Raw genomic sequence first — 27,016 nt, forward strand, 5'->3', positions numbered from 1 at the left:
CAGGTGCAGTCACATGTCTCCCTCCCCCACCAACAGGTGCAGTCACATGTCTCCCTCCCCCACCAACAGGTGCAGTCACATGTCTCCCTCCCCCACCAACAGGTGCAGTCACATGTCTCTCTTTCTGTTTCTTACCTGACTAAGTTTAATTTATTAGGTTTTTGGCCTAGAATTGCAAAGGATCGCAAACGATTCTAAAGTCAGTCACTTTGAAAGGAGAAGTTCTCTGACTTAAATCATATACATTTGTACATACAATGCACAATTCATTTGATATTCAGTCCATCTTCTATTTCGAAATCCCTTATTTTTGAAGTACACATTACAGGCTACCGGGTATATCAGAATCATCTGCTTTTTTTGACCTTCGTTTAGTTTGCACACATGTTGGTAACTTTTTTTGTGAAGATGACCAATGTAATAATGAGTGGAACAAAAAATACCCAAAAGTACCATGGCAAAACCTGATACATGCATTTATTTGTCCTTGTTTAAACCTGTATCTCTTGGACATGTCTTAGCCGATCACATGACATCTTGCACATTCATTCGTTTCATGATCTGATTCAAGATGGCCAAATGGTGGCCATTTTAGTAATAAAAAAAATCATCCAAATCAAGCATTTCTACCAGTGCAAATTCGGATCTTAGTTTTCATGCACGTCAGATACAAAATGGTCGACTGGTGGCCATTTAGTGTTTATAACAAGCTCTATCTTTGAAATTTCCAGACCAGTCGTGTAAGAAAGTAGTATACATAAAATTGTGTCATGTTTTCTTTTGTAGGTTTTAAAGGATGTTTAAACAGTCAGTGCAGTCATTTGTGTCTTCTTAAACCAGGTGGTTTTAGCTGTGCTTGCTCCATTGGTTACCAGTTATCAAATATGTCAGCAACTCGTTGTGAAGGTATTTGATTTCTTATTTATTTCTGATTATCAGCACAAATGTACACATATCATTTTTATTCCCCGTTAGTACGAAGTCCGAAAACAAGGAAATATAATTAGGTCTCCGTGCGTCTGTGCGTCCATCCATCCGTCTGTGCGTCCGTTCGTCCGTCCATCCGTCCGTCCGTCCGTCCGTCCGTCCGTCCGGAGTCGTATCTCAAAATCCCTTGGACCGATTCCGTTCATTCATTCTTTGTATATGCCTAGTACATGCAATGGTTTAGTGATTTGATTCAAAATGGCCGACTGGCAGCCATCTTGTTTTTTGAAAATGTTGTATTTTGGACATGCTTTATCAATTTTCATTCAAACTTGGTACATAAATTATACATGTTAGGATACATGTCCATGACAATTTATTTCACAATTGGATCAAAGATGGCCGACTGGCAGCAATCTTGTTTTTTGAAAATGTTGTATTTTCGACATGCTTTGTCAGTTTTCATTAAAATTTAGTACATAGATCATACATTTTAGGATACATGTCCCCGACCGTTCGTGAGTTCCTGAGTCTGCCCGTCTGCCCGTCTGCCAGTCTGCCCGTCTGCCAGTCTGCCCGTCTGCCAGTCTGCCCGTCTGCCCGTCTGCCCGTCTGCCAGTCTGCCCGTCTGTCCGTCTGTCTGCCCGTCTGCCCGTCTGTCCGTCTGTCTGCCCGTCTGTCCGTCTGTCTGTCTGCCCGTCCGTCTGTCTGTCTGCCCGTCCGTCTGTCTGTCTGCCCGTCCGTCTGTCTGTCTGCCCGTCTGTCCGCCCGTCTGTCTGTCTGTCCGCCCGTCTGTCTGTCTGTCCGTCCGTCTGTCTGTCTGTCCGTCCGTCCGCCCGTCTGTCCGTCCGTCCGCCCGTCTGTCCGTCCGTCCGCCCGTCTGTCCGTCCGTCCGCCCGTCTGTCCGTCCGTCCGCCCGTCTGTCCGTCCGTCCGCCCGTCTGTCCGTCCGTCCGCCCGTCTGTCCGTCCGTCCGCCCGTCTGTCCGTCCGTCCGCCCGTCTGTCCGTCCGTCCGCCCGTCTGTCCGTCCGTCCGCCCGTCTGTCCGTCCGCCCGCCCGTCTGTCCGTCCGTCCGTCCGTCCGCCCGTCTGTCCGTCCGTCTGTCCGTCTGCCCGTCTGCCCGTCTGCCCGTCTGTCCGTCTGCCCGTCTGCCCGTCCGCCAGTCTGTCCGTCAGTCAGTCTGTCAGTCAGTCTGTCCAGAGTCATATTTCAGAATCCTGTGGATAGATTTCGTTCATTCTTTGCATGTGGCAGCCATCTTGTTTTTTAAAAATGTTGTATTGTGGACATGCTTTGTCAGTTGTCATTCAAACTTGGTACATAGATTATACATCTTAGGATACATGTCCATGATGATTTATTTCGCAATTCCATCAAAGATGGTCGACTGGCAGGCATCTTGTTTTTTTTATATGCGGTATCTTGGACGTGCTCTGTCAGTTTTCATTAAAATTTGGCACATACATGTACTTTATACATGTCAGGATGCATGTTCATGACAATTTGTTTCAAAATCTAGGCAAGGACGGCCGATTGACAGCCGTCTGACTTTTTGGCCTTACCACTATATTTCCACAATTTATGTACCATTTTCATTCGTATTTGGCACATACATCATACATATCAGTGTGTTTCATAATCGGATCAAAGATGGCCGAATAACGACTGTTTTTATTTTTGGCCATATTACTACTACACGGAACACGTGTTTTGATGTAAATAAACAATATGTTGTATACGCCACTTGGAACTCAAGTTCCAAGGACACGCCCGCGACAACCCCTCCGCTTTAATATGACAAGCACAAAGAGAGCTTTCAAAAATTTAACTGGGACTGTGTCATTTTCAATGACTTGTTTAAAATGTTTACCTCATGATCATGACATGTTACTGTTTCAGAAGTCGGCATTATATTATATAGTGAGTCAGTTATGAAGACTGCATCAGTCTCTCCCAGTGAAAAAACTGTAGTGCCCCCTCAGGAATCTACCGAGGAATCTACCCAGGCATCGACCCAGGCTGCTATGTCCAGCGAAAAAAAATTATTGTCCACCTTAGCTGATGAAGCAATAACAGTACAACCTTCTACATTAGATGTAACCACAGATCAAATGAAAACAGTACACCATTCCTCGTCGGATACATCTATAAAGCAAATCACTGTCGGACACAATTCCTTGTCTGATATACCCACAAAGAAAACTATCATGGGACATGATACCATTTCAGATATATCCATGAAGCAAACCACTGCAGAATACCATACTAATACACCAACAAAGAAAATCACCGCAGTACACCAGTCAGTTTCAACAACTGAACAAAGCACTGCAGAGAGTGGCGTTTCTGACGTGTATACCACTGAAGAACTAACTGGGACGCTAATAGATGAGAAGAGTGACTTGAATTTATCTTTTCTTGTTCCTTTGTTTTGTACCAATGATTACTGTCTTAATGGTGGCAAGTGTATTGAAGATAAACATGGATTAACTTGTAGGTATGTACACTTAATAATTAACTTTCAATTTGCGGTTAAATATACATGTCATTTTGTACATGTCATATGCTGGTTGGTTGGTTGGCAAGTTGGATGCAATTTTGGAATGACTACCGGTCACTGGTAGCATAGTGGTTGTCGCATTAGATTCGTGATCGGTAGACCCGAGTTCAAATCATACCTTAGGCTGAACATCAAAGGGTCGACCCCCTACCCTGGGCGAGTGTGCCACAGACTCAATGGGAAGGCCAATTCCACTGGCCAAGACTCATTCACTAACGAATGCGACTTTGGGGGAACCTTGGTTAAGGTCCGCAGGTGCTTGTGTTCAACCGGGCCTGGTTGACGCCAGGATAGCGCATTAAAATTGCCATTTGATAGGGAGATGGCCACACAGCCCTGTCATGTAGTCCCAAGCAGGAAATGACTTTTGTGGCAAAATGCACTGTCAACACTAGCACTTGCAATTTTCACTTACAAAAAAAAAAGTCAGAAGAGACAAGTGACATTCAATGTCCGTAACTGTCGCATGGCACAATAACAATTTAAAAAAAAACAAAAAAAAAACTTTGGAATGACTGTGTAATTCAAGTACTGGTTCCTAGCTCTTGTATGCTGTACAGAAATGCTGAGGTGATTTTGGTCTTCATGGACTGAATACAGCTTTTGTGTTCAGAGGTCGTGCAGAGAAAGCTATACGACCAAGGGCAACAAAAGCCGTATCCAGTTCATAATGATTTTATCATACCCCCGGTATACTTTGTACGTCTAATTATAATTTTACCACAGTGTGACCTAAAACACCATTGTTTAGATTGATGAAAACAGTGCGCTAGGCCGGGCATGATACAGGAAATTATTGCGCATTTTCCATAACATTATGAGCATTACAAGGTACACTGTATACAAGTTCACTTGTATCATGCACTATTAACTTTTATTATACATCTGTCACAGTAACGCCACAAGTTACAGCATGATGTAATTTTGCGGTATTTTATGATGTATTTTTATCCTTCCAAATATGGAATGATTACGCGTGTAATAATAAAAACAAACATGGCTGCCACCAGGGTTTGACTGGACTCCACACAAAGAAGTTCGCTGATTCTGTTCTAAATGTTTTGGATTTCGGCATTCCCATGATGTATCCTTGGAAGGAATAGATGTATAATATAAGGTTATTACGAGAATACCGCAAAGTATGCACTCGGACAGTACACCATCGCATCGACCTTCGCTCCACTGCACGTCGGTCAATACTGCCGCTTTATCATCTTTGTGCATACTTTGTAGTAGCCTTGTAATAACCTCGTATTATTTGATTACTAAGTATTATTATTTAATGATTATAAAATCACTTACCAATGATTTAAATACTGTAGTCAATTATTTGTATGCCACAGATACTGTAGAATACTTTATTTTCGCTTGGAATATATTTTCTCCAAAATCTAGCCTGGGTTTTAAAAAGTTTCAAAAAATGAAATTTTTCTTTAACATTGTGTTCTATGGAATTGTTCATAGCAATTTTTAAGAAATATTAGGACACGTTTCTCAAAAATCTTAACTGTAATACACAAAATAATGCTATTTTATTGCACCATATGACATTAGCTTCATGATTGTACATAATTAACATTGTCATGTGATTTATGACCAATTTTGTCAAAAATTATGACTAGGCTTTTACCTTAATTGACTACAGGTGGTTGTATCATTACTGACTTAACAAATCATTTAATTAACGGTCAATCCCTGAGGCCAATCATTTTAGGAGTCAACACAACACTTGTGAGTAATAATGTCCATTTAATTCAACAGTTGTAGTAATGGTTTTATTGGTATAAGATGTGAATTAGTGGTATTAGCTGGAGTGGAGGAGACCATATCTGATACTGGATGTAAGTTAGTTGAATATTGTTTCTTAAGAGTCGAAGAAGGATGATCTTCTCAACTCTGCATTTAAATTTTTGGTAAATAAACAACACATTTGACTATATAAATATATGTTGCTATGGGATCCATATTTAATGCCATTTACTGTCATCGCCTTATTGTTTCAAATACAAACATCAGCATTGCCAGCTAAGTTAGTGACTAGTTCACTAGATAAAACTGTTATTACGATGTGCGCCATTCAGCTAGGTGTGCACAGTATCGGAGTTACTCAAACTAGTGAAATGCACATTTTGAGAGAAAAGTAGACTTGAAACAAGTTACTTTCAAGTCGATGGAGTGGATCATCTCACAGGAAACCCAAAATAATAACCATTGCTACATACAAAACTAGGACCAGTTAACAACAAGTGTATTTAGTAATGCTAAATCATGTATTACACTCGCCAGCAACTGTGTCCTGATGTGTGAGCCTGCTTCAGTATATAAATGTATTACACTCGCCAGCAACTGTGTCCTGATGTGTGAGCCTGCTTCAGTATATATAAATGTATTACACTCGCCAGCAACTGTGTCCTGATGTGTGAGCCTGCTTCAGTATATATAAAATGTATTACACTCTCCAGCAACTGTGTCCTGATGTGTGAGCCTGCTTCAGTATATAAATGTATTACACTCTCCAGCAACTGTGTCCTGATGTGTGAGGATAACTTTGCTATTTGTCATACAGCAGTTTTTATGACTAGATGAAATAAATTGAATGGGAATTGCTTCTTCTGTTAATAAATCATTATGTCCTTCAGTATTAGTTTGGCGTATCCTGTTGAGGTTGCTTTGGCGCAACTTGTTCCAATCGTGAAATGATATCAAGATGCACATCACAAACCTGTCAGCAACTTGCATGTACTTGGCAATGTTATTTAGGTTACTGAAACTATATGGTGTTGACAGAAATATTCATAGTGCAAATAATAAATCATCAATATTTAGGATGTATATCAAAAAAGGGGTCCTGACATAACAATCTATGAATACTACATTTTCTTTCCAGATATTGCATGGGTAACAATTGGTCTAATCATTATTTGTATTATACTCGCAACTTTTATTACAATTGCTGTGAAGTTTTACAGAAAAAGAAGGCAAGTCCTTGTCATTGATTAGTCTTAAAACACAAACTTGTAGTGTGCGTGCGCGTGCGCGTGCGCGTGCGCGTGTGCGTGTGCGTTCCATTGAACATGCCTGGGCTGATCATATTCAATCTTCATACATATATCGTGCACGTCCATTGATTCCATGATCCGATTCAAGATGATCAAATAGCCGCCATTTCTGTACTTCAAATGAAGCAAAATTAAACATTGCTGCCACATTTCATGACTAAATCTACATCGCGTATTAATAATAATAATAATAATAATAATAATGTTTATTTCCCTTTACTTCCTCCTAAGAGGTATGAGAGAACTGAATAATGTACATTACACAATAAATTTGAACATTGATAAATTATCTTTAAACTTGGTACATTTATTGGACATAACTAGACCTTGATACACTTTGTTTTGTTTTTCGAATCTCTCGCATGCCTTGACTATTCATGTTCAAACTGTTATATATACGACTGTACATAAGACATATGTGCATGTATTCGTATGATGTCCAAATTCAAAGTGGCCGATTGGCAGCCATGTTAATTAATGCATCAACAAATAAGCATTTCTACCATTCCAGATCTGTCATATATGGACAGCTATTGTTCAAACTTTTATACGACTGTACATAAAGCATATGTGCATGTATTCATAGATAGATAATTTATTTGACACAAAACTTTGTATCTAGAATACATTGTCCATGGTCAAGAAACTAATCTATTAACAACACAATAAAAAACCAACAACATATGATGTCCAAATTCAAAATGGCCGATTGGCAGCCATGTTAATAATGCATCAACAAATCTAGCATTTCTTCCATTCCATTTTTTTTTCATTCATTGTCACTATCTCTGTAGTTTTCCCACAGAAAACCACAGAATTACAAATTTGCTTTGCAATCAAACTTTTCAACTCATTTGTACATCCTTGTTTTCAAACTCTGATTCAAAGTGGTTGACATATTTCTCGATTTACTAGTATTGACTCGTGTCATGTCATCAAATCACTTTTTTTTTCTTGATATATATATACTGTAAAGGGGTTATATTCACTGGATTTTAATTTTGCTTATTTCGCTGACTGGAAAATGCGCTAAATTAAAACCCACTAAATATGCCTGAAATGGTAAATCAGCGAAATTTAAACCCAGTGAAAATTAGTCATTTTACAGTGTGTGTAAGTATGTATATGTATGTATGTATGTATGTGTGTATATATATATATATATATATATATATATATATATAAATAATTTATTTATTTTGGAACAAATTTAACTGTACAATTAATTTTCTTTAACGAAATTTGGTTTATATGGATACATTGATATTAGCATCTCTAATCTTGTGACTCAAAGCATTTATTTTTGTCAAATTTTCTTATATAATAATATGGTTTTATGTTCTCTACAACAGACAGTTTCCCCCTTTGATGGATGATGTTGTTGAGCCACATGCTATATTTTTACGTTCAAGATTTCCACAAAACGGCGATGGAGTGAAAAATGAGGCATTTGAGGTGAGCTACTATTCAGGAATTCCTTAAATTCGAACAAAATAATATTGTCTTAGTTATGTTTGGATTGCGTTTTTGCATCCATGCATACCCACCTATCTTTATAGTCATGCCTGAACCGATCGCATTTCAAACATCCTACAAATCACACATCTTGGGATACATATGCACATCTATTTGTTTTGCAATAAGATTCAAGATAGCAATATGGCGGCCATTTTTATGTTTAGAATTCATTATTTCAAGAACCGGATAGTGTATGGATAGATTCCCGTCAAACTTTAATAGTATATACATTGGACCTTAATACACATTATTTTGTTTTCTCAGATTGAATTCAAAATGGCTGATCATGTCCATTTTGGTTTAATAAATACTCTTGCAGAGCTGCATGCATATCAGAGATGTCTTAAGCAATCATTCTCAAATTTTATATTGCCAATTGACATAAATTTGTTTAGCAAATGCTATTCTAACTCTGACTTACCTTTACTGATTGTAATCAAATTTTACAAGTACATAATACCTCGTGTGACACATTGTCATGCATTTGTTTGATGTTCAGATTTAAAATGGAGTTTCTATTTTGCTTACTATTGAACCAACAGGGACATGAATAATGGACATGAATAATCCATGAACTATCATATTACAAAATAACAGCAACTCATTGTGATATTTAACCAGTACTTTTTAACCTTTTCACAACCAGACTTCCTTGCCCAAATTATTCTGTATTGTTTTTTAAAAATTCAATTTCTGGAAATGAACCCTAATTTTGGAACATTTTAGTCAATTTAATCAGTTTTTACTCCAAAAGCGTGTCCATTTTTGTCCCAATCTTCTCAAGGAAATTGCAGACTATAAACAGGACTATTTTGTGGATTTGTAAAAAAAAGAGGGAATTTGTTGTGAAAAGGTTAATACTTATAATACTAATTATATTTTTTCTTAGCTTTGCTTAAAGGAAGAGAATGCAAATGAGCCCAAGGTAGCCTTTGAGTATCACTCATATCAACAAGTACATCATGAAGATATGGAAGACAGTTCCAGCGAAGACTCTGCATTCAGCAGTGCATTATTCATTGACCACAGTAACTCAGATAAAGGCATAGCTGTTTAGATATTTACCACTTATATTGACCCACAATGTACATAATTATATATATAGTGTCCTGTATTGATTATATATACCTCCAATGTGATATCGTCTATATTGTATTGCCTGTTCTAATTAAAGTCTCAAAAGAAATATATACATAGTATATCAGCACATTATGATTTATATTAAGGTATTTTCATGTTGTTAAAATTGCAATTTTCTCACATAAACATTTGAAATTATTTTAAAATGTAGGTGTAGAGTAAATATTGACACGTGTGCATCATAAATTATATCAAATTTTCTCAATATATTCATAATTTGTTCCTTGAAATATCTATTAAGTAAATTATGTTTCTATCTTTATTACTTAATATGTATTTTTGAGTTGAACAGTGATTAAAAACTTTTTGTGTATTTTGTTTGAATATTATGCATGACATTTAAAGATTATGTCACTGGAATATGACGTCTCCCTCTCAGAGTGGGGTGGGGTGTGGTTGGGTGGGGTGGGGTGGGGTGGGGTGGGGTTGAAAACAGAATCGACTGTACAAATGCTTTTATCAAGTTGGTTTCTATTGACGTCGGTTGCAGTTATCCATGGCTTGTTTTCAAAAACAGTGTATATTCCATGGTATCGGGAATTGCTCGCAGATGCAAAAGACCAGTAGGCTTTGAGGGTCAAAGAGAAGCTACATGGCAGATCAGGTATTTCAAGTAGACCTCCCTCAGATTTGTTCATTTCAAGATGTCTCTAATTTTGATAAATATTTTTGGTAAAGTGTTATTTTTGCCTTCTTGATGAGAACCATCGTCCGAATCACACGGTCCAGTGTCTTCGATCTATAGGCCTCTACACAATACCGTGTGGGATCGCATAGGCTAATTGCGTATCTAAAGCAGTGAGATCTGATTGGGTGCGCCTCGAAACGAGGCGCCTATAGTGGTGTGTGATAATGGGGTGGTGCTGCCTTAACCCAATAGTGACGTGTGATAATGGGGGTGCTGCTGCCTTAACCCAATAGTGGCGTGTGATAATGAGGTGGTGCTGCCTTGACCCAATAGTGGCATGCGATAATGGGGGTGGTGGTGCTGCCTTGAGCCAATAGTGGCATGTGATAATGGGGGGGGGGGGTGGTGCTGCTGCCTTAACCCAATAGTGGCATGTGATAATGGGGGTGGTGCTGCCTTGACCCAATAGTGGCGTGTGATAACGGGGTGGTGCTGCCTTGACCCAACAGTGGCGTGTGATAATGGGGGTGGTGCTGCCTTAACCCCAATAGTGGCGTGTGATAATGGGGTGGTGCTTCCTTGACCCAATAGTGACGTGTGATAATGGGGGTGGTGCTGCCTTAACCCAATAGTGACGTGTGATAATGGGGGTGGTGCTGCCTTAACCCAATAGTGGCGTGTGATAATGAGGTGGTGCTGCCTTGACCCAATAGTGGCATGCGATAATGGGGGTGGTGGTGCTGCCTTGAGCCAATAGTGGCATGTGATAATGGGGGTGGTGCTGCTGCCTTAACCCAATAGTGGCATGTGATAATGGGGGTGGTGCTGCCTTGACCCAATAGTGGCGTGTGATAACGGGGTGGTGCTGCCTTGACCCAACAGTGGCGTGTGATAATGGGGGTGGTGCTGCCTTAACCCCAATAGTGGCATGTGATAATGGGGTGGTGCTGCCTTAACCCCAATAGTGGCGTGTGATAATGGGGTGGTGCTTCCTTGACCCAATAGTGACGTGTGATAATGGGGGTGGTGCTGCCTTAACCCAATAGTGACGTGTGATAATGGGGGTGGTGCTGCCTTAACTCAATAGTGGCGTGTGATAATGGGGTGGTGCTGCCTGAACCCAATAGTGACGTGTGATAATGGGGGTGGTGCTGCCTTAACCCAATAGTGGCGTGTGATAATGGGGGTGGTGCTGCCTGAACCCAATAGTGACATGTAATAATGGGGGTGGTGCTGCCTTGACCCAACAGTGGCGTGTGATAATGGGGGTGGTGCTGCCTTGACCCAACAATGGCGTGTGATAATGGGGGTGGTGCTGCCTTGACCCAACAGTGGCGTGTGATAATGGGGGTGGTGCTGCCTTGACCCAATAGTGGCATGTGATAATGGGGGTGGTGCTGCCTTAACCCAATAGTGGCGTGTGATAATGGGGGTGGTGCTGCCTTGACCCAATAGTGACGTGTGATAATGGGGGTGGTGCTGCCTTGACCCAACAGTGACGTGTGATAATGGGGGTGGTGCTGCCCTAACCCAACAGTGGCGTGTGATAATGGGGGTGGTGCTGCCCTAACCCAACAGTGACATGTGATAATGGGGGTGGTGCTGCCTTAACCCAACAGTGACATGTGATAATGGGGGTGGTGCTGCCTTAAGCCAATAGTGGCATGCGATAATGGGGGTGGTGGTGCTGCCTTGAGCCAATAGTGGCATGCGATAATGGGGGTGGTGCTGCTGCCTTAACCCAATAGTGGCATGTGATAATGGGGGTGGTGCTGCCTTAACCCAATAGTGGCGTGTGATAACGGGGTGGTGCTGCCTTAACCCAATAGTGACGTGTGATAATGGGGGTGGTGCTGCCTTAACCCAATAGTGGCGTGTGATAACGGGGTGGTGCTGCCTTAACCCAATAGTGGCGTGTGATAATGGGGTGGTGCTGCCTTAACCCAATAGTGACATGTGATAATGGGGGTGGTGCTGCCTTAACCCAATAGTGACGTGTGATAATGGGGTGGTGCTGCCTTAACCCAATAGTGACGTGTGATAATGGGGGTGGTGCTGCCTTGACCCAACAGTGGCGTGTGATAATGGGGGTGGTGCTGCCTTAACCCAATAGTGGCGTGTGATAATGGGGTGGTGCTGCCTTAACCCAATAGTGACATGTGATAATGGGGGTGGTGCTGCCTTAACCCAATAGTGACGTGTGATAATGGGGTGGTGCTGCCTTAACCCAATAGTGACGTGTGATAATGGGGTGGTGCTGCCTTAACCCAATAGTGGCGTGTGATAATGGGGTGGTGCTGCTGCCTTAACCCAATAGTGGCGTGTGATAATGAGGTGGTGCTGCCTTGACCCAATAGTGGCATGCGATAATGGGCGTGGTGGTGCTGCCTTGAGCCAATAGTGGCATGTGATAATGGGGGTGGTGCTGCTGCCTTAACCCAATAGTGGCATGTGATAATGGGGGTGGTGCTGCCTTGACCCAATAGTGGCGTGTGATAACGGGGTGGTGCTGCCTTGACCCAACAGTGGCGTGTGATAATGGGGGTGGTGCTGCCTTAACCCAATAGTGACGTGTGATAATGGGGGTGGTGCTGCCTTAACCCAATAGTGGCGTGTGATAATGGGGTGGTGCTGCCTTAACCCAATAGTGACGTGTAATAATGGGGGTGGTGCTGCCTTAACCCAATAGTGGCGTGTGATAATGGGGTGGTGCTGCCTTAACCCAATAGTGGCGTGTGATAATGGGGGTGGTGCTGCCTTAACCCAATAGTGACGTGTGATAATGGGGGTGGTGCTGCCTTAACCCAACAGTGGCGTGTGATAATGGGGGTGGTGCTGCCTTAACCCAACAGTGGCGTGTGATAATGGGGGTGGTGCTGCCTTAACCCAATAGTGACGTGTGATAATGGGGGGTGGTGCTGCTTTAACCCAATAGTGACGTGTAATAATGGGGGTGGTGCTGCCTTGACCCAACAGTGGCGTGTGATAATGGGGGTGGTGCTGCCTTGACCCAATAGTGGCATGTGATAATGGGTGGTGCTGCCTTAACCCAATAGTGGCATGTGATAATGGGGGTGGTGCTGCCTTGAGCCAATAGTGACGCGTGATGATGAGGTGGTGGTGCTGCCTTGAGCCAATTAGTAGCATATGTGATAATGGGGGGGTCGGGCTGTCTTAAGGAAATGGTGGTGCATGATAATCCAAGTTATAATACTTTATTGACTTTACACATCAATACAGTGAATACAATAAATATCTTACACTATTAACCCCTGAATGAGGAACTTTCTGTACATCAAGAAATGCTCTAAAATGGTTCATACAAGAGTTCCAGATTTGCCTTATAACAATACACTGATGTTTTATCTGTCTCTTTACACTTAACAAGGAAACACATTTATCTAAGTAATGGATGCATACATTGTATGTACCATAGTGATAACCTTAACTTGCACGAGTTTCCCCAGTATGCATGGATGCCAAGGAAACACATATTTTGTTATTTATGCTGCTTTGTTTGCCCGTGATTAAATGTAGACATTTCCATAGTTTACAAACACTTCACAAATTCTATCTTCAAATGACTACTTGGTTAACAACAATAATCTATAAGAACATTCAGAGTGAGTGGACAGCACATGCATGTACAGAAAGTACAAAAAAGCTCTTGTAATGTTCTCACAAGTGAAGAAAACAAAACTTATTTACTAAACTCGCAAGGTACAGTTGTTTACAGACCTAATATTAAAGAAAGTCAACACTACCAGATAAGAGTTCGGCAAATGTAAGAACATGCAATTTACAGTTTTTTTATATCACTTTTCATCAATTTATGTAGTTCGTGTAGTTCAAAAATAGTTGTCATGGGAACAGAACTGAAAATATTTATTTTTATGTTCTTCTACCAAATATATTTCACGACTAAAATAATGATTTTTATTTTTTTAACGTTTTTGGCAATATCGTCACTTTATGTGTATTTTTATTTCCATGAGTAATATGCACAACGAAAATTTTAACTAATTCGTATCGGTATTTCTCATGCTATAGATGAATTCCATTTCTCAATTTTTGACAACAGATTCTATGATGTCATACTTTACCCAAGAATCAAGATGGCTGACTACATTATACTGATGAAAAGTTGAATATCTAGAGAATGAAAAGTGATATAAAAAAACTGTAAATTGCATTCTCCTACATTTGTGGAGTTTTTTCTTGAGAGGTCATCATGTTGGTTGGCTTTACCTTTCCTTTAAGGTGATACAGGTATGAAAAGTGCCACAATTGCATACAGTGAATTTCATACATAGTGTTTGAACACTAAGTAGTGTGACAACAAGGGTGTTTTAATTATAACATCAGATACAACCAATAAACTCTTGTTTCTACATTACTTCTTGGTGTAAAGCTGGAGGAAGACTGATGTTACTATGTACATTTACGTGATGAGTTATCATTTTGTTTTTAGAACAAAGTAGGCAATATATGTACATTATTCCATGTTTTTTTTGAGAGAGAGAGAGTGACACACGACAGCCCCAAATATTGAATACCATTGGTTTTTATGTGCAAATTGCAAATCTGAGCACTGCCATATACACCACATTTTCGTTATGGACTACATAACTGAGCTGTGTTATAATCTATCACAACTTAAATGGAAAAACAAACAAACTTAAATGCACTAACCTTGTATAACACAAGACCACAGTCCCTCTATCCCCGGTCTAGAAACGGTCATTGTATTAGGTGTGAATTGGTCTCCTTCCCTGGCAAAGGCGCATTGCGGGTGTGGGCAAAGCATTGTCACGTGATCAGTATGTGATTTGACGTCGTCCGTGTTATGTATTTTTTTTACAACTTAGTTGTTTATTACAGAATTCATACTTTTTCACATAATTTTTTAATCAGGATATCTGTATAAGGTCATATTTTAGCCGGCGAGTAGTTCTTTAATTCATCTATTTTACCAGCAACGACACATTTTCGCAACAAATTTTCATACCTTTACCCAGATATTTGTCGTTTTTGATTTTGGGGTGATTGAAATTAACTCAATTTTATTTACCATACTTCTCGGCGCGAAAACAATATTTGTCTTCGATTTTGACATTTTATAATCGAAACATATCATTAAAAATTGGTGGGCTGATTTTTTATTTGTCACACCGCATTTTATTAATGTTAAATTGAGCGACTTTTATGGATGCTTTTTAGATCGTAAATGCAAATGGCGACGTTTTGAAATGACAATGTACTCAATTCTGTGCTAAAAAAATCATTTATATACAATCATTGAAGCATTGTTATATACTTTTACATAGAATAAAGTCATTAGTTGTTGTATAGTTGACTTGAACTGTTATGAACCCCCAAGAATCAGAAATATCACAGGTTTTTCGATCGACTACGTTAACATGAACGACGCCATTTTGACAAGATTTTTTTAGCGATGTCAGCATGTTGGCACGCAAAGTTTTTTCCCTATTAAAACGAGAACATTAACATAATTCCCGATATTAATCTTTGAATTGCAGGAACTGGATGTTTATGAGTTGGTAGGCTGGTGGTGATGCATATCAGGGTTCAAAAAACCCAAATTTCATAGTGATAATTTTGTTTACATGTTTGTTTACGTTGTGGTTGCCCGAATTTTAAGTCAAAGTGAAGTCATACAATGAGGTATCGCTTTGCATGACGGTAACTTTTGAAGGTATTGTAATCTGTCTGACTTCCTGACTCCCTCGGCCCGCGTGTGAACGGTTTGTTTACCCGCACTGCGGTTCGAGAGAAAAGAGCGCTAGTCGTTTCCAGACCGGGGATAGAGGGACTGTGACAAGACCCAGGTTTCCCAAAGTTGCATTCATTAGTGAATGAATCTCGATCAGTGGATTTAGCCTCCCTACAAGTCTGGTACCCTCACCCAGAGTATACTTGTTGCCCAGAGTCGTACATTATTCTGACAAAAAGCCAATGTTACCAATTTATAGCTTCACACTTTCAAATGTTACAATACACACACACTTGCTTGAAATAACCTCAGATCTAGGCATTGGTAGAGTACAAATATGGCGTAACCCTTAGTTACGTGTAAGTACATGATACAACATTCTAACAAAAGCTCTGCACTCCATCATAATTACAAATTATTCTATAACTTTTAACATAAAAGTTTAAGTGTTTCCATGGCAACTCATGATGCAGTCGCTCCTCCTGGTTGTCCCTTTACTGCTGCTGTTGTAGTTGGCAAACTTGTTTTTGATTCATCCACTTTACTGCAGTGGATTTTAAATGCCGGCGTTACCCACGTCCCACAGGAACACTGATCACCTAAAAAGACAAAGATCTCATGAGTGGCTGGATTATGTCCAATTGATAATACAAGTCATATTCATTGGTTCTACGGCTGCAGAAATGGTGCAATTAGTTGGGACTATACTATGGTACTATACTTGAACAATTCTTTAAAAAATAAATTGTCAAATCACCAATCACATTACTAAGATTATTATTGCAATTGAAAATGAGCAACTCTGATATCAGTGTATTATTGTTTTAACTGCAGTAATATTCAATACACACCAAGAAGACAATAAATGTCCATAGCATCAGTCTCGTTTATTGTAATTTCTTATGTGGATAACCTTCATCCATGGCAACAGTTCTGGGTGATTCCATTCTCTAACATGGATACTCAAGCCCATAGGCATTACATGATTTTCAAATGTGCAAAATGCATATCGCTTTGAATACCTTTCATTTATAGACGTGTATATGTATATAAAGATTAAATTTTCTAATTCATTCTTAAAATTTGAACACAAGTTGATCAAATGGAATAATGGATAAATGCATCTTACCTGCCCAATTAAATGAACCCAACCTAGCATTACACTTAGGACAGAGAAGCTGAACCAAAAAAAAAAAAAAAGATTATGGTATTCATCTTTATTTATGTAACTATAGTGACTGGCAATAAATGTCCTTGCTGTCATTTCTGTGTAAATTACAAATACTAACGCTGACGGTAAATATAGTAGATTGCAATTGGTTATGTGATCATTTTACTATACCTATAATGGAAGCATTATGACAAATTAATGTACAAGTTGGCTGTAAACTTGATCCGGCCAAACACCCCCAAAGTCACATCCATTAACGAATGAATCTTGACCATTGAGTCTGTGACACACTCGCCCAGGATACAGTGGCTTTGGCCCTTCCTATTGAATCTGTGGCAAACTCACCCAGGGTACAGTGGATTTGACCTCCCTATTTCATCTGTGACACACTCACCCAGGATACGGTGGCTTTGGCCTTTCCTATTGAGTCTGTGACATACTCACCCAGGATACAGTTTGACCTCCCTATTTCATCTGGGACACACTCACCCAGGGTACAGAGGATTTGTTCTCCTCAATGAGCCAGCTGCACACTCACAAAAAGAATAGTGGATTTGGCCTGAGTCTGTATGACAAACCTCAATATTGGCTACAATATAGTTGCTAGGATATAGGTATGCAAATGACACTTACCTTTCCTCCAATCACACCAGCTAACACTTGTTCCATCCAAGCCACTGGTTCTATAAATATTGATGTACACACAACCTGGTCACTGTATGTCAGTTTTCCAGATTTAGCTTTGAATGTTCTTGCCCCTTTACCGATTTTGTGTTTGAGTATACTGGTGGCCTAGTGAAGAAACACAAGGACATCATGTTAACATATCACCTCCCAATGTTGTTTTATACCATATACCGTGGGGGCATTTCGCAACCATGTGGTAACACTATCATAAACTACTGAACATGTATGATGTAAATGAAACACCACTATTTTCACATCGTTCGAATCACATGGTCCCGTGTCTTCGACCTATAAGCCTCTACACGATAACGTGCTGGATCGCATAGGCTAATTGCGTATCTGAAGCAGTGAGATCTGATTGGGCGTACCAAATTTTAAAACAAAATTCCACTCCCTATGAAGATATCCTTCCCACGCAAAACTGCGTTGATTGCCTGTACCTGATGAGGCTTGAGGGCACCAACACTGAAAACTTTTGCAATTTTATCATCACAAATATCACGATTCATGGGCGCCGCCATTTTGTTTGAAATGAAACGCCAAAGAGGGATTTGTAACAGGCAAACTGATTGGACAATGACTACTGGGGGCGCTGTTAGAATACGCATATTTGATGGTTGTTCTGCCAAGGTCTGTTTAGAGGCTTGGCCAAATAAACTTAGACCTTGGCTAGTGAAGATGCTATTTTTAGTGAATTGAATTTATTAATATTTGTTTTTAAATTTGGTAAAGCTGAAAGTATTCCACATACTTTTAAACTACCTGAAAATTACACACGATGAGTTAATCACAACTTTTCAGTACATCAGCCAGACATCCATGCTAAGGCTGGCCTGCAACAAATATCCAGTATTTTATGAACATTACTACTCAGTTGGAACAACACAATACTAACAGATATTGTTGATTGGTATGAAAATACAAATTACGTACCTTGAAGATGGATCTTCTACACATTCTGCATTTATAGACAGTTTGAGGTTCATCTTCATCATATAACTGAGGATCCTTGGCTATACAACTAGACACTGGATCATCGTAACCACTCCTGTCTGAAATCATAATATATAAAATCTATAGATCTCATCAACTGGTCACATTATTCGAGTCATTACCATTACTATATTTACACATAAGGGTTATGTAACTAGTCTCTGACAATAATACTATTACCGATTTCACCAGTAAAAAAAAAATCAACCATCTTTCTCAGATAAATATTATTTCAAGAAATATTTATATGATGAATTCTCAATGAAGTAAAACAACAAATGATGTAAATTGTCAATCACCATGACAACTAAGCATGATTCACTATCGTGTTCTTTTAAAAACACTTTTTTTATTTCAAATGTCGTCAACAACCATAAATGCCTCAATTAATTATTGTTACCTGTCAGTTATTCATAATATTTATATTTTCTTGTTTTCTCAGGATTCTGGACGAACCCAGTAAACACATTGCAAACATGAAAGCTTTGTCAGTTTTATCGTAAGCTTGTAAATTTGCTGTCAATGGGAATTGAACCTTTAAAAATGGCAATAATATAGCTACAGTATAGTACCAGAAATGTGAAATCAATAGTGTGCATATGATTTTTGGAAAGAAATTTGAATTAATGAAGAAATAATGAAGTTATGAACTTGACTTACCAAAGACAGCACGGGCTACCCTTTCAAGTTTATACTGCTTGTACAGTATATGATCTTCAAAGTTCTTAGGACATCCCATTGCTTCAAAGAGACGTAGTTGCTCCATGAACCCATGGTTAGGACTACAACACAAAGTAATAACATTCAGCATCGACAGATCTAACCAAGGGTGTGCAAAGTGGGCGACTTTATTGAAATCACACACTGCGAAATAAACTGATTTAAAAACAGGTTTCTTAATTTCTGTCTAGATGTTTTTTTTGTGTCCTTTTCTACTTAAGTCCTTTTTGGCGATGAGCAGAAGTGTCTAGGTCTCTTTGGGCAATGAGCAGATGTGTCTAGGTCTCTTTTGACAATAAGCAGAGGTGTATAGGTCCCTTTTGGCAATGAGCAGAAGTGTCTAGGTCTCTTTTGGCAATGAGCAGATGTGTCTAGGTCTCTTTGGACAATGAGCAGATGTGTCTAGGTCTCTTAAGCAATGAACAGATGTGTCTAGGTCTCTTAAGCAATGGGCAGATGTGTCTAGGTCTCATAAGCAATGAATAGATGTGTCTAGGTCTCATAAGCAGTGAACAGATATGTCTAGGTCTCATAAACAGTGAACAGATGTGTCTATAGGTCTCTTAAGCAATAAACAGATGTGTCTAGGTCTCTTTGGGCAATGAGCAGATGTGTCTATAGGACTCTTAAGCAATGAGCAGAAGTGTCTAGGTATCTTTTTGGAAATGAATAGAAGTGTCTAGGGCTCTTTTTGGAAATGATCAAATGTTTCTAGGTCTCTTTTGGCAATGACCTGAAATGCCTAGTTCTAATTTATTATTGAAAACCCTTTAGGCTATGGAGGAAATTGTCTATTTCATGTATAGAAAAACCCTTGAATATGGTTGAAAATATGATTAATCGAATCATTGTTTGAGACACAAATCCATTCATTCCATGCAGAGTCAAGAATGCAGGTTTGGTTCAGGAAAATAATCACTAGAATTCTCAGCGTGCATTAGATGCAGAACCAACAACAACAATTTAACTAAATTAAAACAAACAAACACATAAAAAAAAAACATAAACACATAAAAAACAAACAAAACAAGCATGCAAAAAAAAAAATGCAAAAACATGCACTTTCCTACCTAACTTCTTGTTTAATTTGTTTGACATGCAAGAAAGCACTGTCCAGAGTTTTTTTGTCCTTGCGCATTAAATAAGCTAAGACGACCGTGGTACTTCGGGAGATTCCCATAAAACTACATGCAGGATCACATGGGAAAAAAATTACAAGAAATCAATTATGGGCCACACAAAATAAATGTTTTGTTATGCATCAATTGCTTCTGTCAACAAAATGAAACATGAACTTGAAAATGATTGTTGACACTGGCCAAGTTAAACAATTCAAAAAAAATGCTTTGGTTTTATGTTAGTTATTATGTTTTCATTGTGCATATTTCATACTTTGACAGAAACTTAGTAAGTAGTTGTTTGCCCCATTTGTATGTTGTCTTTTATCTCATTTTGTTGAGGAATGGGTTATACAAGACATTTATAAGACCTAAACAAAATTGTTTTTCCCAAATATTTCACCAGTGCACAGCGCCCTCTGTTGACAAATTTATTAAACCTTCAAAATTAAGCGCTGTAAAAAAGTTTTGCTATTGGTATTTTTTTCTTTTTTTTTGTTCTTTGCACAATTTCATCAAAAATATGAGATCCAGCAATTACTATGAGCGAGGCAAACATCTATTTAGTCATTTTTGCACTCTGACCAATAAAATGCAGCAAAATCTCAGGTCAAAGTTGATTATATCAGTCAGAGGTCAGAGTGGAGGGACAAATAATTCCTACCCAACTCTTGGTCTTATTCTTCTCATTTGAGTGATTGTGTTGTCCACACTGGTGAGCTCTTGTTGCATTAGATATGCAGCGATGGCTGACGCACTCCTCGATGCTCCCATCATACTGAGCGCAATGCAATAAAGTACGAACCATAGGAAATAACGATATTATGAATTGCAACACTCAGTAAAGAAACTAATTCTGGTGGGTTTGTGCATGAGAAATATAAAGATTGTAGGATAAGGGTATGTAACTGATATCTGTGTTTAGCGATATGCGATGACGATACCATCTTATGCGAGTTACATACGCATCAATACAAAATGCGTCCGACTTTTATGATGCCACGGCAATTGCTGATTATTTGCATTATTTGCATATTAATGATTTATATAAGCGATGAATCCTATATATCGTATCATTGCATTGTGTCTGAAAGCGAGGCTTGGAATGCAAATTAGTCAGCAATGTCCGCGGCATGATAAAAATGAATGAAGCATTTATAAAAAGACATACAACACATGCTTGGTGAATACACAAGGACATTACAGTGAAAATGACCTGAAGTGAATAATAAGTTCTTTCACAGACTCACTTATTTGCATATACCGTAATATTTCTAGGAATGTACTTTGTCATTTTTCGATCATCTCGTAATTTGCACAACTTCAATAGGAATTCTCCATTGCATGAAACAGGCAACATAATTGCGTGGATATTACTTGCTTATGTTGGTTAGTAATTGTAGTCACTTCCTTTTGTAAAATAGGGACATTATTAACATTGTTATCAGTGGGTTAAGATTCAAATTTACATTGCAATTTACTTCAACTCATAGTTTCCATTGTTTTTATAGATTATTGGATGTAGTGAATTTGGTGTAATAACTGCCACTAATTTTATTTGCCAATTCGCCATTATCACTGGTTTTGGTATGCCAGGCATACATGAAGCAATACATGGTCAACGTGGTGTGCAAAAAAAAACCATGACAGTTTTTCAGGTGTTGCCTCGCCAAGCTTTGGATCAACATTCCCAATGAGGGTTTTTGTGGTCAATTTAATGTGTTGTGCCACTGAGCTCTCTTGGAGAAAAACACACTAGCAGATAGCATCGTTGAACAGCAAGGTTTTGATGTATTCTGAGTTGGCAAGGCAGTCAGAGATTAGCACATATTAAAATTTACTGTAAAACAATGTATTTCTACATGTGTTGTAAAAAACATTACGTAGAAAGATATACTTGGATCAAACCACTAATCTCAGAAAGGCCCTAAAACAGTTTTTATTTAAAGTGAAATGACTAGATTGTAATGTCGTATGTATAATTAAATATTTTATTTATAATCAGAATTGCATACAGCATTTCTTCTAATAAGAAATATAACTGGACTTGTTGTTCGTTCGTAATCTTTTCACATAATGGTATCCTTCCACTACAACTTGGCCCAAAATAGTTTGATAATACTGGGTTAGATAATTGCAACAATTTTTAGTCTTTGCGATCTGATAACAATGTTTACAGTATGTCAGTTTTACAAAAGAAAGAGACAGCAATTACCAGCCAATGTGGGTGAGCTAAAGTGACGCAATAGGTGATTTTCTGTTCAACTGCGAGATCTCGCAAGATTCATGAAAAAAGTGCGTTGAACGTCTACCGCAAAAATCGAACGATTTGATTTTGAACTCGAATTTCTTAATTTTGTAGCTCACATCGACCAGCCGATCTTCGACAGAGGAATATTGCTTTCAAATACCCTCACTTAGGGAACTGATCATTACCACCCAGCCGGTTTCCTGTGAGTTTGACTCGGTTTACCGTACCGGTCGTTGCTTTACCGTACCGGTCGTTGCTTTACCGTACCGGTCGTTGCTTTACCGTACCGACCGTTGCTTTACCGTACCGACCGTTGCGTTACCGTACCGGCCGGACAATTACCGTACTGATAGGACCAATACCGACTATTTATCACCTTCGATTAATGAATGCATGGTAAACAAAGCCCCGGTAACTGATCGGCGCCCTGCCGGTAACCGTGAGTCATGCATGAATTAATTGGGCATTTTGCAAACAATAAGAATTTTTTTTCACCCACCCATTGAAAGTGAATAATTTGAAAAGGACATGACTTGTACAACAGAGTGTTACGTCCCAGTCGACTAGAGGACTCGATGGGTTAATTATTTGTTTATATTTGTCAGTAGCTCACACAGTGGAAAGAAAGTCGGACAAACGTCGAAATACAAATAAATAAATTAAATAAAAAAGTCTTTCTGAAATTTCATGTTTTTTTTCAATATATGTGTGTTATTCACATATTCATGATCGCCTGTAACGCTATAAAACGACAGTCCTACATCGTAGCTTACCCACGACGTTGAATAAAACGTCTCAACCTGTCGCATGAATTCGATGATACTTGCATAATGTGTCAGCGTGACTCGCTTGGCCGAGCTCACATGTATTTAAATTCGGGCTTGGGCGTTCGAAAATCTGTTTTGATACTTTGTTGACAATAACACGCGCAACGCGTGCACGTAGTCCAGATAAAATTCAAGTGCGTAAAACGGAATTTGACCTTGCTCTAGGTCAACATTTTTCTATTGCTTTTCGACCTCATTTTGTGAGTTTGCTTATGGAATTGTCCAAACATATTTACCCGATATTTACACACCTCCTCCAACAATCCCCAATGTAACTTTATTATAACAAAACAGAGTGTGCAAGTGTGCCGGTATATCTCTTTTTGGAACATGTGATTGGCCCTGAAAAGGGCTGTTTGGTTTGGGGCAGAATACGATTTAGACTGGAAAGGTCGGGACTTTTTTTTGTTTTACAAAAAAAATATAATTACAGCCAATACAAAGTCAGCTTGGACATTCAGTTGCGAGACATAACAAAATAAACGGTGCCAGCGATAGATTTTGCGAATGAAAGAACAAACTAAACGCAATCAAAGGCGCCGACCACTCGCGTTGGAAATAAACTAATAAAACGCGTTGCGACGAGAAATTTCGTCTGCATCTATCATTCACGCAAACGCACACACACATGCTATTTTCGTATGTTGAATACGTTGGCAACGTCGTCAAATATTTAGCCCAATCACTGAATAAAAAAACATCCAAGCACACGTGCACTGGCGCCAGATAAAGTGAAAAAATGAAAACAAAATTACGTCTGCACTGTGCATTTTTAACAATAACCAAAACCATTAGGTTACATGCCAAAACTACCGACTCAGGATTCATCATACACAAATATAGCCACTTTCATGGAACTGTTATTTTTGTAACCCACTTTGTCGGCTCAGTTGATTTGGGAGCACTGATCCCAATTTAAAAAAAATAAAAATATCGTATAAAATAAAGACGCAGTTCCGTCTGTAGTCGTATCCAACAGTTCACATGGACGTACTGGGAGCTCCATGGTCTCAAAAAAATCATGTGTAGCATTATCACGCGCAACTTGAATGTAAATATTATGCAATAATAATGGTAAAGTTTAATCTCTGACAAATAAAAAGACGCAACAAATTGACCTGGTGGTGTATTTGACCTCGAAAGCTACTGCATAGCAAACATGAACAAAATGATTTATAAACAGACTATAACTACAAACTAAACAAATTCTACTCAAATTAATTCTACAGTTTTGCTTTCTCAGGCGATCCTGTGCATAAAACTGAAATTTAAACAGGTCGGCATTTTACCGGTAAACCGGAAAATCAATGCATAAATTAACTTGTCAGAAGTGTGAATTGCCTCCTGCCAGTACGGTAACGGCCTTGCCGGTACGGCTAATGACCTTCGGGTACGGTAAAGCAGCGGCCGGTACGGTAAAGCAGCGGCCGGTACGGTAAAGCAACGGCCGGTACGGTAAAGCAACGGCCGGTACGGTAAAGAAACGCATGCCGCAGGAGACTCACAGGAAACCGGCTTGGTGGTAATGATCAGTTCCCTTAATCAAAATTGTCTATCACCAAATGTGTACAACACATTATATTAAGTATGGAAATGCCCCCCAAAATATTTTCATATCTGTCGAATCCCACGTGATGTTTGACGCCACTACAACACGCTATGACCTTTTAAATTTCGCTGATTTAACGTTTCAGACATATTCAGTGGGTTTTAAATTCACGGTTTTATCCTTTAGATAATGTGTTCTATACTAAATTTTACATATTCCCTGGGTTTTAATTTAGTGCATTTTCCAGTCAGCGAAATAAGTAAAATTAAAACCCAGTGAATAATTAACCTTTTTACAGTACTTTGCTGTGACTTTTGGTAATTTTTTGTGAATCCCAAAGAAGTTTATTGCTAGAAATTATCTCAACGCTATAACACATAAATATATCTGTTGCCATTTTCATTTTTGTTTACTTGTTTGTTTGTTTGTCCAAACGTTTTAATTAATATACATGTAATTAATCACATGATGTAATGTTTTATATGTTTTTTTGAAATAAACCCTATACAATCAGTTATAAATTCTGCGATGGCCTGGCCTTTGAACTATCACGATAGTTTTCCTACAGAAAATAAATAAATTTTGCAATTTATCATTCTGTACCAGACTGTAATAAATGATACTACATATATTAGTTGAAAGATATTCCTGCAAACAATTTCCACATAAATTGTCCATGGTTTAAGAAAAGACAGAAGAGACTCATTTGGCATATCATCTCTTGCCTATGAAAATTCTTCTTGGATTTGAAGATATCGTGCGTGGGTGGTCCAGAATCAAATATAAAATGATTGTAGAAGATGGGTAAAATAATCCTAGTACAATATTTGCTACTTAATTTGTCCCTGAACTTCAAATCTAAATTACTTACCAGTGAACCATTACGCCGCCCTTTCGAATTCCATCCTCAATAAACGCTATACACTCTGGAAAATGACTGAGTAAATCTTTATCGGGAAGATCGGCCACTTGTATAAAGTTATAAGTGAAATTATTTGAGTGAATTTCCAGTGGTTCCAATTCGATCGTCAAAATGTGGGTTATTTTAGCTGCCCGCAAGGCCTGTACATCATAAGCGTCTGCACGACAGCCAAGATACAGACCTGGTCGGATTCGGTGCATAATTACTGCTGTCCAACTTCAGTCTTGAGGTTGGCAATCAGGTCAAAAAAATGTGTGTCACGGAGACGCCTGTGACTGTGATGTTGTCCCCTCGGTGCCTTCTGGAACTCAGAGCACAGTACTTGAGCCCCCGATAACCACTGATTTTGAAAGAAAATCACTCTTCGACAACCGATGACTTTGTAGCTTAAATATGCACAATTGAACAGTTTTATAACCGCATTGCCTGTGTAGAAGCTGTTACACAGACTTACGAAATTCGACAAGAGTGACCTCGTATGACCCAAACCCCCTAACATACCTAAGATTCGTCAGCCATTAGTTATTCGCTTATGGATTAAGCACATTTGTGGCAGTGACCTATAAGGTCAACGCTGGAAATTTTAAAATTCTTATTAAAAATGTATTTTTAAAAATGTTGTACTGCACAGTTATATTATATATATATTGTACTGCACAGGTATATAGTTTATCCGGTTTGCCGGTAGAATTCATATTCAGATTTGTTCAGTTACAAATAGAATTTAGGATTCGTGCTTGCAGTTGAGTTACCATAGTGCAAATTTCTCATTGAGACGTCGACAAATCCGTGAATAACATTCTTGTGCGTACTGTGCCCTTTTAATGCGAATACTAGAGTTAATGTGATTAAAATAAGATCTTAGTTTATGTGTGTTTTTTCAAATATGTTTTTAACTGTTTATTTTTATTATACACTTATTTTATTTAAATAACTTAAATTCAAGTCATACAATACAACACATTTTAATCAAATTGCACCACTGTTAGACTTTTAGATTTTTCTAACTTATTTTATTTAAGGTGTTTTCTAAATTAATTCATGAGTCCCAGTTTGCAGTATGTTTGGAACCTTGCTTTACGCCCTCTATATACTAAATATTTTTATGTTGAACACTGTAATAAGGAAGTACCTGTCAAAGCACAAAACACGTTTGTTAAGTGCATTCATTTATTTCAGAAAAGCATTTGATAGAATTGACCACATAGAGTT

General features: G+C 38.7%; 2 protein-coding genes and 1 long non-coding RNA gene across 3 annotated transcripts in view; 2 read left to right on the top strand and 1 right to left on the bottom strand.

Annotated features, from left to right (window-relative positions):
• LOC100368629 (low-density lipoprotein receptor-related protein 2-like) overlaps positions 1-6,487 on the top strand; it is a 69,118-nt gene extending 62,631 nt beyond the window's left edge. Inside the window, exons 47-50 of the mRNA XM_085491904.1 lie at positions 787-906; positions 2,827-3,424; positions 5,249-5,328; positions 6,375-6,487. Coding sequence (XP_085348030.1) covers positions 787-906; positions 2,827-3,424; positions 5,249-5,328; positions 6,375-6,487 — 911 coding nt within the window. The remainder of the gene's footprint in view (positions 1-786; positions 907-2,826; positions 3,425-5,248; positions 5,329-6,374) is intronic.
• A 1,415-nt stretch (positions 6,488-7,902) lies between these two features.
• On the top strand, positions 7,903-9,350 carry LOC146732690 (uncharacterized). Its single transcript, XR_014926785.1, has 2 exons — positions 7,903-8,001; positions 8,954-9,350. It is a non-coding gene; the product is annotated as an uncharacterized LOC146732690 (long non-coding RNA).
• A 3,681-nt stretch (positions 9,351-13,031) lies between these two features.
• Positions 13,032-26,268, bottom strand: LOC102809871 (dual specificity protein phosphatase 12-like). The gene is made up of 7 exons (XM_078009977.2): positions 25,754-26,268; positions 20,920-21,033; positions 19,078-19,199; positions 18,358-18,476; positions 17,371-17,529; positions 16,696-16,744; positions 13,032-16,165 (listed from the first exon to the last, which is right to left on the bottom strand). The coding sequence occupies exons 1-7, from the start codon at positions 26,002-26,004 to the stop codon at positions 16,029-16,031; spliced, it is 951 nt and encodes a 316-aa protein (XP_077866103.1). The 5' UTR covers positions 26,005-26,268; the 3' UTR covers positions 13,032-16,028.
• Between the last annotated feature and the right edge of the window lie 748 nt (positions 26,269-27,016).

This window comes from Saccoglossus kowalevskii, chromosome 17, assembly GCF_978046115.1.
Source record: "Saccoglossus kowalevskii chromosome 17, keSacKowa6.1, whole genome shotgun sequence".
Classification (NCBI taxonomy): Eukaryota; Metazoa; Hemichordata; class Enteropneusta; family Harrimaniidae; genus Saccoglossus; species Saccoglossus kowalevskii.